The sequence below is a fragment of the Colossoma macropomum genome, unplaced genomic scaffold (assembly GCF_904425465.1).
Source record: "Colossoma macropomum unplaced genomic scaffold, Colossoma_macropomum, whole genome shotgun sequence".
NCBI lineage: Eukaryota > Metazoa > Chordata > Actinopteri > Characiformes > Serrasalmidae > Colossoma > Colossoma macropomum.
This window is the reverse complement of record NW_023494792.1, coordinates 47,803,585-47,819,457: the sequence shown is the minus strand read 5'-3', so window position 1 is coordinate 47,819,457 and position 15,873 is coordinate 47,803,585. Positions and strand designations below refer to the sequence as shown.

Below are 15,873 nucleotides of genomic sequence, written 5' to 3'. Positions count from 1 at the left end.
TCTCCTAGAGACAATCGCATTCTCAGCCACCCCGAGCCACGAGAGCACAGCTGAAACTCAAACCTGAATATAGGCTGTAGACAGTGGGAAATCTTCAGAGAAGGCCTGAAGATAATGAACTAAAAATAGTCTGTCATTTTAGTTCATTTTTATTTAGTAGTATCATAATGCTTGCCGTATTTAAAATGTTTGTGTGCTACTCTCATTTCATTGTTAACTCTTTAAAATCCTAGGCCTATTCTATGCAAAATCTTATTATTCAGCAACTACATGGACTACAATGCAAAATGGTAGTTATTCTTGGGTTATAGAAGTATGTAGTAAAACTTTGGACCTACCAGTTTTGTTTGGAAACAAAAGGGTTAAATTCTTGAAACACCCAACAGAAAATTATTTAGTCAGGAGTTTTTCTTTGTGGTATCTTGATAGATACAGCCAAGCCTGCTCCCCCATTGGTTAGGACTTCAGGAGCTGAACTGAAGACCTAACATGTCAGATTAACCACCACCATTATTCGGGAATTGACACTGGAATCAAACAATCACTTTTCGATTTCTGGTGAGTGGGAAAATTTTTTGCAAGAAACAACATCACTCTAGGCCTTCTGGAAATACTTCATTGACTGCAAGTCTGAGTTATGGGCTAGTGCATTTGAATAAGCTGTTAGAAACAGAAAACAGCAGCGGCAGCTCTGTGAAAAGGCTCTTTACAGAAAGAGTCTCTGTAAAATTGTTACACACAAGGTAAAATGCATGTTATTATGTCTGCTACACTCTTCAAATAAAACATGGAATGTCATTTACAAGCTTCACATGTCTGTGTTTCATTTAAAATGGTGAAAAAAGTTATTGTCCCCATGTCACCATTGGCTTAGCACTAACATACTACCAGAATCCCATTAGGGTGCTATAAGAAATTGGCATCATAATAGAGGCTTTTTAATCTTTAATTTTTGACCAAGTTTTAAAATTTAACTGAAGCTGTAATAGACACAGCTCGCCACTGGTTGTAATATGTACCACTGCCTTTATAATGCATTCATTTCAATGGAATTTTCCCCAATGAGTGATTTAATGTCAAGTACAGTTTTTGACATATGAATTCACTTCCTCCCCCAAGAGCAGTACTGCTTTGGCTGTGGTGATCTTTGATGGGGCAATCATTCACACCACTGAACCTACAATATGGAGGAAACACTAATTAGTAAATCATATTTAAGCTAAGCATGAAAGCATTTCCAATTTCTTCCCCACAAGCTACAAATAAACACATGAAAGAGAGACAGCATGATACACAGTCAGTCTGGACACTGTATTAGTATATTTCCTTTTGTTGTTTTATTGTTTTAGATGAGTAAGCTGACTATGATATTAGCTTGTTGGCTAAGTGAAGCTGCACACAAGTCACCCTACTGCCGTCGACCACTCCTGTTATCTAAATTTTTTTTTTGCTGCAGATGTGAGCAGCGCTGTGCTGAATACATAACTATCTGATTATTATTATGACATAAGGGATTCCGGTCCATAATTCAACTTGGCTTAACTCAAAAAACACGTACAGAAACAAATGCAGAAAAAACACTACTCTACCAACACTACTCTAGGCTCACTCACTAGCTACAACCACCACCTCAAAGAACCTCGTCATTCAAAATAAAGATCCCTGCAACACTGAGCATCACAAATGCTAACATTTCCTGTGAACTAAATAAACATGAATATTTTTTTAAAACTACATAGAACACTGGCCTGCCCTGATGCCACATAATGTTCACTTTTGTGTTTTTACTTTTTATGGTAGTTGAGTTAGCCAGCTTGCTAAATACTTTGTAAGCTCATTGGCTAACTGCAGCTGCACACAAGTCTCCTCACTGCCACCAACCATGCCAGTTATTTACATTTTTTGGTACAGCTTAATGTCCAGCACTATACTCAAACAAGTATATAATTATCTGATTCAGTTATGTTCACTATTGTGCTGCTACTTTTTATGGTTAGCGAGTTAGCTAGCTTGTTAGCTGCGCTAACATAGAGGATTTTTTTCATCACTAATCTTCTGAACCAGCTTTGATCAAGCCCAATTTCGCAAGATCACACGAATTACAAATATCTAGTGCAACTGCGGCTTTACCCCAAATTTCACTTGAAAAACTAGGGTTAGATTTAGGTGTAGATATGTAGCATTTAGTTTCAGAAATACAAAATTGTGTGGAAAATAAACTATGTGAGTGTGTGTGCACTTATGAACAACGGTGAGTATATGTTTATATAAGCAAGACAGGTCAGATAAGAAGAATATGCATTTGCTCGGTGATCTGTACATATTCCTAGGAAGAAACAGCAAGATGACTCACAATGAGAAGCACAATCACGAGCAGTAAGTGTCAGTCTGTTCACAGTCATCAGTGCTTGTTTATGTTTTTTTGTCTCTGAACATGAGCAAAAATTTTAAATAAGGACACTTGCCTCCACCTGGAGTCTAGCTTGACCTGAAGTCAAACTGGATTCAAATGCTATGGGCTATATCTCTTTGAAAGGTCAGTTGAGCATATGGGGATTGATATGCTCCCTTGTGTAATGAGAATGTGTTGTATGTGCAGATTGCTTCACTATGCATGACTGAGTGATTTCATTGCAGGTGCACTAACCAATTACCTTCCATAACAAAACCACTGTACTTCTGTTTGCTACTCAGGCGTCCACAATGTGTCTCCGCATATCAGTTTACTGAATTTATCACTGTTCTGTAAATGTGCTTGTGCAGCTTCTCCCAGCACCCAATAAAGACACAGTTTAGCAGTGCTCTGTGAGTCAAGCTTGATCGGCTGTCATATAAACGTAAGCAAACTAGTGAGTTCTCGCTAAAGCAGGAAGACAGCAGGATCTCTTCCTGGCTAAAAAATGGCATGCTTGGTAGTTTGAAAGATGCAAAGGCTGCATCCTTGTGTGTCAAAGGCAACAACTGCTTATTTGACTTTCTGATGAAAAAAAACATAAATACACTCTTAAAAATAAAGGTTCCTAAATACGACACAGACTGGCACTTATGTGAAGGAGCTTGAACAGATCTTCTCTACAAACATGGTCTTTTCTGTTGTGTTTTTTGAATATGAATGCTGGACAATAAAAGAAGCGTGACAGGAAAAAACACAGATGCCAATGAACTTTGGTAAAGAAAACAGCCAAATGAGTCCTTGACAGAATTAAGCCTCACCTCTCACTTGGCACCCAGCTAAACAAACCGAAACTCTTATTTTGGACATATTATGAGCAAAACCAATTTAATTTACTGGAAAAGACAATTAAGCTAGGAACAATGGAGGGTAAAAGAGGAAGAAGATAGCCACCAAAAAAAGTGGATGGAGACAATGAGTGTGTTTACATGCACTCAATAATCTGATCATAATCGGATTTCTGTAGTTATCTGATTATCCACATGGTCATGTAAACAGTATACTCCAATTTCTTAGACCGGAGTGAGGTCTGGAAATCCGTTTGAGAAATCCAACAAAGAGAGCTGGATAATAGCTCAGTAATCAGATTTCTCAGTGCATGTAAACTCTTACTGGGATTTCTTTCGGATTTCTCAGTCTGTGCAAGTGAGAAAACAGACGACGGTACCGGAAATAAGCAAGTGCCATTGCTGCTAGATGGCAGCAAAACACTTTTGGAGCGGCGCTGAAACCAACAACATGCTTGACGAAACATAGGATTTAAATTTTCTTCATCTTCTAGATGATGTATATTCATAGTTTCAGGTAAAGTGGCATGATTTAGCTGAGGTATGAAGTTTGAGTTTTACGTTATGTTTACATCACGTCTTCTTCTGTGAGTTTATTGTCTGGTTGCAAAGGAGAAATCCGATTATTGCCAGACTCATGTAAGCCCAGAGTTTTCCCATTATCTGATTACTCAAGTACATGTAAACGCATTGATCAGATTACTGACAAAATCTGATTTTCTGCAGTTATCGGATTATTAAGTGCATGTAAACACATTCATTCAGGGGGATCATAATTAAGCCATTAAGAAACCTGAAAACCCAAATAGAGGCTCTATGCTCCTGAAGTCGACTTGTTAGCACTTTATTGATACAGAAACTTTACATTATGTGGAGGTGCTTTAAACTTTGCCCATGTTCTTCACACTTGTGTGTCTTGAACGGTCCATTGAAAGAATCCATAGTAAACAAAATGTTATTTATCCCTTAGTACCTCTATTTTGTAGAATGTTCTTTAAATCAGAGGTTCTTAAACAAGTCTTTAGAAACCCCCCCAACGGTCCTTATTTTTGCTGTATTCCAACTCCAACACACTCAAAACAAACCATTAAGAACAGAGAATACCTGGTTCAGGTTTGGGTTAAGAACCATTGCTTTAAATACATAACCTACGCAACATGTCAGTAATTGCCAAACATAATTTCCACATTCCTCTGAGAATAATGTTCTGGGATTTGTTCATTAAAAAAAGCAATCAACCTTGACATCTATAGATTTTGAAAAAGGCAGACGATTTTCACTATCAGGGTTTGAAGCACCAAAATAACACATTAAAGAACGGCTCAGTATTCCTCATCATATCACCCTCCTAGTTTGTAGGCACTCTGGGGGGAATGGTCAGCGACCTTAAAAAGATGAGAGGTGGCAATAAAATGATTCAGAAGCATCTCACCACATTGTGCTCCAGTAAGCTAAAGGTTGCTAATACACTGCAGCCAGCCAAGAAACCACAGACGATCTGTCTTTCCTAACACTCTACTGAAGTGACTGGATTGGGCACTAACTGGCAAATTTACATACCAAAACACAGGACCCTCAAAACACTGCAGACTAATTCCACTGCACAGAGTAGAGCAAATGCGGTAAAAATGAGCTGCCTGCAAAAACGTATTTGTGTGAAATGATTCATTATCATGTGACTGTAATTATGCTGTTCATGTTTACCATACTGGACCATTAATGTTACCTCAGGCTTAAAAGCAAAGGTTTCCAGGTTATTTGGCGGAAGCATGTGGTCACAAGAGCTTATGGCAAACGAGCCCACACTATGTTATCAAATATAAATCAGCAACATTATACAGTTGAAAAAAATTAGGAATATAGGAATATAGAAAATATGTGTACATTAATTGCAATTGCATTTTATATTGAGGTGACAAAGTCTGTATATTCTGACTCTGAGTAAATAAATGCGCAGAATCATTAAACCAGGTTATTTTTTTGAGCACATTACTGGACATTGTAAACAGACCAAGTTCACAATGACTCACCAATGATCAAAAATTCCCCCACACTGTCATATATGGAAACAAAAACGTAATGTGCTTTAGACTCGTGTCAAATGAGTTTTCCAATTGCACTCGTGTCAGAATCATCTACACGGCCTTTGCTTTAAAGCTGGAGAGCTCCTGCATAAAGAATGCCGTACAGTATGATAAACCTGCCAATAAGAGGTTCCGCAGTGCTCTCGATTCTGCATGCAGAACACTGCTCTGTGCTTTTTCTCCTTCCCTCCCTCTCTATCGCTCTCTATCTCCCTCCTCCTCCTCTTCTCTCTCTCTCTTTTAGTGCCTGGTAGCTCCTGGTTACCATGGAGAAGTGTGTTGAACATGCTGTACATTTGAACCCTCTCTCGCTCTCCCGCTGACTAGAGGATGTCCCCGCGCTGCAGCACCGCAGCCTGCAGCTCGCAGCACTAGCAAATTGGTACAAAGGTGTAAAAGAGACTACCATCCTACCCTGGCAGGACCAGCATGCCAGCTCAGGGCCTAGCTGTCATTAAAATCGTTAGATAGAAGAGGCAGAACATCATGTTCTGAGGTGCAGTTTTCTGTACTGTTTCGAAAACATAATGGCAGATGAAGCAGATATGTATGCAGCAAGTCTACTGTTTTGAGTGCATGCTGGAAGGTGGAACATATACATGTACGATATGTTTACATGCCAAACAAACACATGGCAAACCATGACTATTAGAGCTAGGCATTCAGTTCAGGTCATAAATATAAAACTCAGTCAAACGATAATGCAATGATTGTGCTAGTTTCTGCTAGCACCCCTATGTGATTTTAGTATTATGTTTGCCTGAAGCAGATTCACAGGAATATTTACCATTCCAGATTAAATCTAAACAAGCCTGTAAATGACATTCCATGTTTTGTTTGAAGCTTGTACATGTTGACATAATTTACCTTGTAGCAGTTCCATAGCGACTCTGTCAGAGTCCTGGCATAGAGCTGCTGTTGTTTTCCATGTCTAACATCTGACTGAAATGCACTAGTCAGGGTACCACTCCTACACTGAAAAAAATGCACTGACTATACTTGTTTTAAATGTGTACATCGGTTCAGAGTTGGTGTGTATTGTACAGTTGATGTAATAAATGTAATATTTTGACATACCTACGTCTTGGCAAGTGAAAATTTCTTGAGTCTAGTTAATATCTAATATTTCTCATTTGAGATTGGTGTAAGCTCATTATAAGACAATTCTTTTTTTCTTATTTTAAGTGATTTTAATGAGTCAAATTATTTCACTATATTGGCAGATAATTTTACTTGCAAGAAAAATTGTACAGACTTTTTTCTTCGTTAAGGAGGCTACATATACTGTAAATATACATATATGTACTATCAATGTACAAAATTTATATATTCTGCTGAATACATACTAAGAGATGGAATACATATCTACACAGCAGTGGTAGGAACAAGTCACTAAGTTGCAAGAAACAAGTAAGTCTCAATTCTTGACACTCAAGTCCCAAGTCAAAACAGTCAAGTCTCAATTCAAGTCCCGAGTTAATACACGAGTCAATACACAAGTCTCAAGTAAAATCCCAAGTCCTAATCTTTGAGTCCTAAAGTCAGTATGCATCCCTCAGCTAATTTAAGGCCATTTCAACACTGCACACCAAAAATAACATTAACTGTAATAAGCCTTTTTAATAGTAGCAGGTTAGTAGTGTATGACTGTATATTAAGGTTGTTTTTAATACAAAATCCATGGTACAGAGATAACCATGACAGGCATACTACACATAAAAAAAAAAATCAAAGTACTAATGATTTTATTAAAAAAATTATATTTGAAGATCATTTTTGATGATTTTTGGGAGCACAGGATTCAAATAAAAACTAGCTTAGCACTAAAACTAGTACTAAAATCTCAGCAAACTAAAAACAACCACTAGTTTTGATTAAATTTAGATGACAGCAGAAAACAAAAAGACCAAGCTGAGCATAGTTTACAAAAAGACAGCAAAATAATGGTGAATGACAAAGCTGAAGTTGGCTTGGTCAAATTGTCTGTTCCACCTTAAATGGTGCAGCAGTCAGGTGCTGAAATACTGTTGCACCATTTAAGGTGGAATGACAAATCTGAATCTGAAATTCATCTTCGTGGTGAATGTTGCACCTGCAGAAGCTTTTAACTGACAATGTAGAGTCCCGTCTGCAGTCAGACGCCTCTCCATGTTTCTTCCACTTTCGGAAGAAAAGAATGAGGCTCAAGTCTAAGTCAGGTCATACATACATGTATGGCATATACACTGGAATACGTACTGGACGATGGCCGACTGAGAGCTCATATCTTTGCAAGAACTGAGAACAAAAGCTGAAAATGGATGACTTCCACAAAAAAATAAATAAATTCCTACTGTTCACCAATATTGCTTGTTTTATGCCTTGCATTATTTGTATTATATCTAACAGTTACACTGTGCCACTTCTGCAGGTCAATGAAATCTATCTTAATAAAATCTACCTTGTGGTAGCAATAACACAAGTAACATGGCGAGTGCTAGCACTTTTTAAATGCTGAAATTGTCAGTACCTGTGCTGTTGAAATTTCCATGCTAGGCTGGGAGCACAGACGTAAAAAGGTGGAGGGTCATTCTTCAAAGAAATCATTCTACAATGTTACCATCCTAGCTACTTTTATTGACCTTCAACATTTATTTATTTTTTTCTCTTCACAATCCCCATGTGTTTTTACTGAATTTGTCGCTGCTCTGTAAACCTGCATGCACAGCATCTCCCTGCATGCAGTAAAAGGCCAATTTAGCTGTACAGAGGTACACCTGGCAGTTGCTAAGTTACTCAAATACATCATAGCAGCTGCAATTATAACTAAATGTTGTTATATAAAGCCCTATAGATCAGTGTAGGCCATGTAATCCATGTGTTATTCGGCGAGATTTTGCGATCTAGTGATTTTACTTTGAAATTGCTTTCATACAAAGCCACTCACTAATTACACTTTAGGTGAAGGCTTCTTTGAACTGCCATTTCTAATAGCCAAATAGCCATAATTTAACAATGAATCAAAGAAAAACAAACTTGCAAGAAATTGTTCTAATAATGAAATAAGTGCTGTTGATAATGTTTGGCATCCCAGTTCAGGTTGTTTTTCAGTTTATCCTGCATTGGTTGCTGGGACACTGCTTTTGTGTTATAGATGGTGTTTTTCAGGCCTCCCACAGCAGTGCAGTGTGGGGTGCGAGCTGCATAAAATATGAATCATATATTGATTCATATATGTTGGTAAGGAGGCGGGTACTAAAGTAAAGCATGGTGTCATTTTAGCAGATGTTCAATTGCAGTTACATTCACAAACAGACACCTCTTACATCCAAAAGGTCATTTTAAATTAGAGGATAAATGGATGAAGCTTATGCTTAAGACATAAGAACTGTCACTGTCCAAGGTGCTGAAAACTACCTTTTTTCTTCAAAATTGTCCATGAAGTGACTGTGACCTCTCCTTAATGACCAACATGAATTGAACTACATCATATACATTTATATATTTTTTTTCTCTATTGTGGAGAAATGTTGGAGCATTGCCATGAAGTGTTCTCAAATAAAACCACCATTAATGTTCAGTAAGTTGAAAAACATATTTCAGACTCTTTCTTCTATTCTGTGAAAAGTCAACATTATATATTCTGTAGATACAAAGAGCCATTTGTCTTCTTTCTTTTGTGAGTGCTTAGCCTCCACACATCTGGTGCAATGATTATGTACCTGATTTGCAATGTCAAGGTGAGATAATGAGCCACTCCTATCAGCCCAAGTGCCCCTGTCACATTGACCTTCCTCTCCTCTCACAATAGACCTGCTTTCACCTCTTGCCTGTGATTTTGAGTGCACTAAAGCAAAACATCCAAGTGCCCTTCAACAAGACATACCCAAGTGTCCTTCAACAAGAAACTGCTGGATATGGAAGACCTTACTTCTTGCAGCATATTGTATTCTGTGCTGTCATACATAAGCATGACACACAACATTTCAAACCAGAATATGCCATGCACACAGCTGCTATGCAAAACTTTTGAATGTGTATTGCAACATTGAGAGCATGTGCTTCTTAATCCAACTTCTATAGTATAGATTAGTTCTCCTTCTGAGTGTTGATTCCTCAAGAAGATTCTTCAAGAGTTTTTATTGCACATTTGACTTGGTCTGGAATTGCATTTCTGTCTGAAAAACAACAAACAAATAAAATAGAACTGAATTTAATTAAATGCTCACAGGCTCACTGACAAAAAAGGTACTAAACCATATAACGACCATAGTTTGTTCCAACATCCACTATAGACTGATCACACTCCCCTTTTTTATCACCGCATGCCTAGACTTTAAATTCTGTAACTATTTGAATGCCGCAATGAGACATCAGTCTTTCTGTAGAGTTTATAGTTGACAATGTTTGCACCCATATGCTGCTTTGATGTCAATGTGTATGTATGTATGTGTGTATATACATATATTTGCTGTCTGAATAAAACCTCATATCCAAAATGGAAACTTTATAGGAGAAGGAAAAAATCCTGCTTTACTTTTACTGTAAGTAAATGGAACCTGGGACCTGGGCCATTTCTTTTGCTCTATGAATCAAAAAATTTACATACAATGCAAAGGGCAACAGGCGTTTTCAAATTATGTCAAAAACTGAAAAACAACAATGGAGATACAAGGTTGACAATAATGAGATACAAGGTTTTGTTCTGACAGCAGCGTATATATATATATATATATATATATATATATATATATATATATATATATATATATATGTGCCCAGTTGTAAATATTATTTTGTTGTCCTGTCTAGTATTTATTGTTATGTGTTTTTTTTGTTCTTTATATTTATTGTATTGTATTTATTGCATATTCTGCACTTGTCTCACACTGTTGTATATCTGCACCATAAAGTCTTTGTTTAATGTACTGCTGTTGGTGTGTTTCACCAGGGTCCTGAAGATCTGCATTTCATTTCAATGTATACAACTTACACTGAGGTATGACTAAATAAAGACCAGTTGATTTAACTTAATGTTTCAAAGCACAAATGCTGTCACTGGAATTGTACCCTCAAGCGTAAGTCTACAGTTCCATTATGCACCATTTCCATTTTTTTTAAAGTTGGACTGAACCCATACACCAAGGGGTTTAATTTTATTTTTTCCTTTTTAGAGAAGTTAAGTTAAGAAAAGATATAAACATGCCAAAGTAAATGTAGTGTATCTTTAAATCTCATTGAAGGTACACAGGTAGTACTTCCATTCACCCTTAGTGGCCTTTAAAAAAGGACCTTTTACTACCACAGGGCCTTTTTTTCTGACTGTGTACACATGCAGACCCCCCGTTTTCATGCTCATCACAACACAGTGTATAAAACGCAGGAGAGATGAAGAAAATCATCACTGCATGTTTTTCTGTGGTGTGGAAAAAGCGCTTGTGGAGGCTGATACAGACCGTCTGCATTGTGCCGCAACCACCAACCCCCCACTTTCTCTTTTTCTCTCTCTCTCACTTTATTCCCTCTCTCTCTCTCTCTCTCTCTCTCTCTCTCTCACTCCTTCTTCCCCCTTCCTTTCTGTCTCTCTCTCTATCTCTCTCTTTCACTCCTCTTTCCTTACTTTCTGCCTCTCTCTCTCTGTCTCTCTCTTTCTATTTCATTCCCTCTCTCCCCTTTCTTTTTGCCTCTCTCACTCCTTTTCTCCCCCTTCCTTTCTGTCTATCTCTCTCTCTCCCTCTCTCAATCTCCCTCCCTCTCTCTTTCTCTTTCAATCCTCTCTCCTTTTCCTTTCTGCCTCTCTCTCTCTCTCTCACTCACACACACACACACACACACACACACACACACACACACTCCTTCTTTCCCCATCCTTTCTGCCTCTCTCTCTGTCTCTCTCACTCACTCACTCACTCACTCACTCACACACACACACTCCTTCTTTCCCCATCCTTTCTGCCTCTCTCTCTCCCTCTCTCTCCCCCCCCTCTCTCACTCACACACACACACACACACATTCCTTCTTTCCCTTTCTGCCTCTCTCTCTCTCTCTCTCTCTCTCTCACACACACACACACACACACCTTCTTTCCCCATCCTTTCTGCCTCTCTCTCTGTCTCTCTCACTCACTCACTCACTCACTGACTCACTCACTCACACACACACACACTCCTTCTTTCCCCATCCTTTCTGCCTCTCTCTCTCTCCCTCTCTCTCCCTCTCTCTCTCTCTCTCTCTCACTCACACACACACACACACACACACACACACACACTCCTTCTTTCCCCATCCTTTCTGCCTCTCTCTCTCTCTCTCTCTCTCTCTCTCTCTCTCTCTCCCCTTCACTCCGCTCCTGCAGTGTGCTTTTCACATTATCTCGGAGCTCTTTCCACTCGCGCAGCGCCGGTTCCTCCCACGCGTTTCCGTCCCGCTCCGCCGAGTGTCCGCTGCGTCTCGGCTTGTCCGCGTTTTCTGGACCAACCAAAACACGAAAGACTTCTTTCTTATCCCCGTTTCTGCTGATGCGGCACCTCGGCCGCTAATGTACCCCCCCCTCCCACCCCCCACCTCTCTCTCACTCACTCTCTCTCACTCACTCTCTCCATCACACCACCACCACCACCACCACCACCATCATCATCATCTTCTTTTTTCCCTTCTTCGCGCTGGGCAGCGGCGGAGGCGCGCTACGCTCGGAGCGCAGCAGCGCACGACGAGCACGAAAAAAACAAAACACAAGCGCGGAGATCTTGTTGGTGCTGGTCACTTTTCTTCTCACGCTGTCGCTCACTGGCGTCCGAGACCCTTCAGCGTGACGGTAAACAGACGCCGGTGTGGAGATTTACCCACACATTGGCTGTGACTCTGCGGGAACACAGAGGATCGTTAGCGAAGGAAACCGGAGTCTGTTCGTTTAGCACGAAAGGAAAAGCTCTCGGCGCGCGGCGGGGCTCGGATTGAAGCCAAAGTTGGAGCACCGGCTGTAATCAGGAGCCAGATCCCCTACAAAGCCCTTGACAGATCGCCATAGGTAAGAACTATAAAATATTAGTGTTACAACACCAACTGGTCATAATGACATGATTGTAGGTATTGGTTGTAATTGTATTTAAGGGATTATTGTGCATTATAAGCTCCCTATGTGAGGTGCCGTGCCGTGGTACTGCACACTAACGGCAAAAGCACCACTGTTTTGGGTTCGGTACCTACAGTGTACACCTACATTTAGCTGGATGTAAATGAATATTGTAAGAGTGAATGCAGATTTTGCAGTACAAGGTGGGCAGCAGCCTGAAACTTGAACGCTGGTGCATAACGGCTACGCAGCGAGGAATAGTGTATATGTGTGTACGTGTATGTGTGTGTGTGTGTAGGATTCGAGAGGCTGTTCTGGTTTCTCCTAATGGAGTTCATCTCATCTGATGCGCATTTTAGCCTTTATAGTGCTCGTTTTAGCCTTCACAGTGCACAGATAGGAAGACACATCTTGAAAGAAAAAAAATTGCTTTGTCTTCATGATAGGAAATATACTGCTTTGCTTTTGTTCTCTGCAATCATTTTTCGGATATCCAATCACCTCCCTTTCTCCTTGTCTCTTTCTCTATGGATGAGTGGTGACCAAAAGGAGATGATGCAGCACTCTGCTGGAGACTGGAGCTATGGGCCGGTGGAAGGGTAATCGCCGGAGAAGCTCCTTTCCGATGCCAGCTTAAGCCGCAGAGAGCGGAGCGAGGCGAGAAGCTGCATGAACGTGCGCCCGACCCCAGCATCTCCTGTGGCGCTGCTGGTCTGAGCTCCGCAATGACAGTGGTGGCAGGAGACCACATGGACGAGAGCTCGGCTCTGGCAGGCCACCCACAGGAGTCCTACGCCGCCGAGCACGAGGAGCACGAGTGTTGTGAACGTGTGGTCATCAACATCTCTGGCTTGCGCTTCGAGACCCAGCTCAAGACGCTTGCTCAGTTCCCAGACACGCTGCTGGGCAATCCCAAAAAGAGGATGCGCTACTTCGACCCATTGAGGAACGAGTACTTCTTTGATAGGAATCGCCCGAGCTTCGATGCCATCCTCTACTACTACCAGTCCGGTGGAAGGCTGCGGAGACCTGTGAATGTTCCTTTGGATATGTTCTCAGAGGAAATAAAGTTTTATGAGCTTGGTGTCGAGGCCATGGAGAAGTTCAGGGAAGATGAAGGCTTCATCCGCGAGGAGGAGCGCCCACTGCCAGAGAATGAGTTCCAGAGGCAAATCTGGCTCCTGTTCGAGCATCCTGAGAGCTCAGGTCCAGCAAGAGGCATCGCCATTGTGTCCGTTATGGTCATTCTCATATCCATCGTCATATTTTGCTTGGAGACGTTACCAGAGCTCAAGGAGGACCCGCAGGGACACTTACAAACTATAGGGAACAGCACCTTCTATTACAAACCAAATGTTCTCACAGACCCCTTCTTCATTGTGGAGACTCTCTGCATCATCTGGTTCTCCTTCGAGTTGATTGTGAGATTCTTCGCTTGTCCAAGCAAGGCAGCCTACTTCAAAAACATGATGAACACAATTGACGTGGTGGCCATCATACCATACTTCATCACGCTTGGCACAGAGCTAGCAGAGGATCCCGAGAACGGGAGGGAACCGAAGGGAGGGGGAGAGCAAGCCACGTCTCTGGCCATCCTCAGGGTAATCCGTCTGGTCAGGGTGTTCAGGATCTTCAAGCTGTCGAGACACTCCAAAGGGCTGCAGATTTTGGGCCAGACTCTGAAGGCGAGCATGCGTGAGCTGGGCCTGCTCATCTTCTTTCTCTTCATTGGGGTCATTTTGTTCTCCAGTGCTGTGTACTTTGCAGAAGCTGAGGAGAAGGAGTCCTTCTTCACAAGCATCCCTGATGCCTTCTGGTGGGCTGTGGTTTCCATGACCACTGTGGGCTATGGGGACATGTACCCTGTGACCATTGGGGGCAAAATTGTGGGTTCTCTGTGCGCCATCGCCGGTGTGTTGACCATTGCGCTCCCAGTGCCAGTGATTGTGTCCAATTTCAACTACTTTTACCACAGAGAGACTGAAGGAGAAGAGCAGGCACAGCTCCTCAATGTAAGCAATCCCAACATTGCCACCGACTCCAGCTCTAGTCGGCGCAGCTCGTCTATCGTCAGCAAGTCGGAGTATGTAGAGATAGATGAGGACATGAACAACAGCATTGACAATTTTAGAGAGGCAAACCTAAGAACTGGGAACTGCACCGTCATGAACCAGAACTGTGTGAACAAGGGGAAGCTTCTAACAGACGTGTAATGTTCCAGTTTCATCTTGGAGAAACATCTCAACCGTACCCAGTGTGTTAATAATACCAGAATGCGTTATTGCATTGCTTTTGCTTTACCCTATATTTACGACAAGGGATTCTTTCTACAGATATTTCAAACAGATTGTCTAAAATTAAGATACTGTGGTTTAAAATATTCAATTCTAAGAAAATGCAAGCCCAATGGGAGACTCTGCTACCTGTCATCACCGAAACAATTACACATGGATTTTTATTATAACACATTGCACACGGCATCCAGGAACGTGCATCAGACCTTCTAGAGCATCTGCAGATACTGATACGTGGTCTGCTTTTGGGGGATATGCGATGTCACATCTTGAGCTCCGCTGAGCAGAATAGATGCACCTTATTGTAACAGGAAAAGCATAGTGTTCCAGTCTCGCTCTAAGGATTCATGCTGGATGGGTGGCACTTTTCTGGAAGACATCTGCAATGCTGCTATTTCTCCCGCAGATGCTAGGACTTTCGCCCCATTAGTCCCAATACCATGTGAGACACCACATGTATTTTTGGGAGATTATAAGCATGTTAAAATATTCTTTGTTTTTTGATATTGGCATGCACAAACATTACCTCATTATTTTCTTTTTCTTTTCTTTTTTTCCATTTATTTATGCCCTCAGATTTTATCTCATTTGGTTTCACCAAAAGTGCAATGGTTATTATTTATTGTTCCTGGTATAAATTATTTAAAAGCATTTATGAACTGAATGTTTAATCTTAAGGTCAGAGCAGTTAATTATAGAGATCGTGGCATGTCAACTATGAAGCATTGAGGCCTACTCGACTCAGGTACTGTGTATCCTGCTATAATTAATGCATGACATCAGTGTTACGAATTGAGATTGGTTTGTATGTATTTGTAGATTAATGAAGGGATACACCAATCAGCCATACCATTAAAACCACCATGTGTCTACACTCACTGTCCATTTTATCAGCTCCACTTACCATATAGGTGCACTTTGTAGTTCTACAATTATAGACTGTAGTACATCTGTTTCTCTGCATACTTTGTTAGCCCCCTTTCAGCCTGTTCTTCAATGTTCAAGACCACCACAGGACCACCACAGAGCAGGTATTATGTTGATGGTGGATCATTCTCAGCACTGCAGTGACACTAACATGGTGGTGGTGTGTTAGTTTGTGTTGTGCTGGTACAAGTGGATCAGACAGCAGTGCTGCTGGAGTTTTTAAACACTGCTGGACTAAGAATTGTCCACCAAGCAAAACAATCCAGCCAACAGCGT

At 40.9% G+C, this 15,873-nt stretch overlaps 1 protein-coding gene across 1 annotated transcript; it reads left to right on the top strand.

The window, feature by feature from the left end:
- Positions 1-11,970: 11,970 nt before the first annotated feature.
- On the top strand, positions 11,971-15,526 carry kcna1b (potassium voltage-gated channel, shaker-related subfamily, member 1b). The gene is made up of 2 exons (XM_036577397.1): positions 11,971-12,331; positions 12,913-15,526. Exon 2 carries the CDS (start codon positions 13,102-13,104, stop codon positions 14,587-14,589), a length of 1,488 nt encoding a protein of 495 aa, XP_036433290.1. The 5' UTR covers positions 11,971-12,331; positions 12,913-13,101; the 3' UTR covers positions 14,590-15,526.
- The last annotated feature ends 347 nt before the right edge of the window (positions 15,527-15,873 follow it).

What these genes read in the sequence shown, in the direction of transcription:
- kcna1b (XM_036577397.1), top strand. Translation starts at nt 13,102, where the DNA reads ATGACAGTGGTGGCAGGAGACCACATGGACGAGAGCTCGGCTCTGGCA.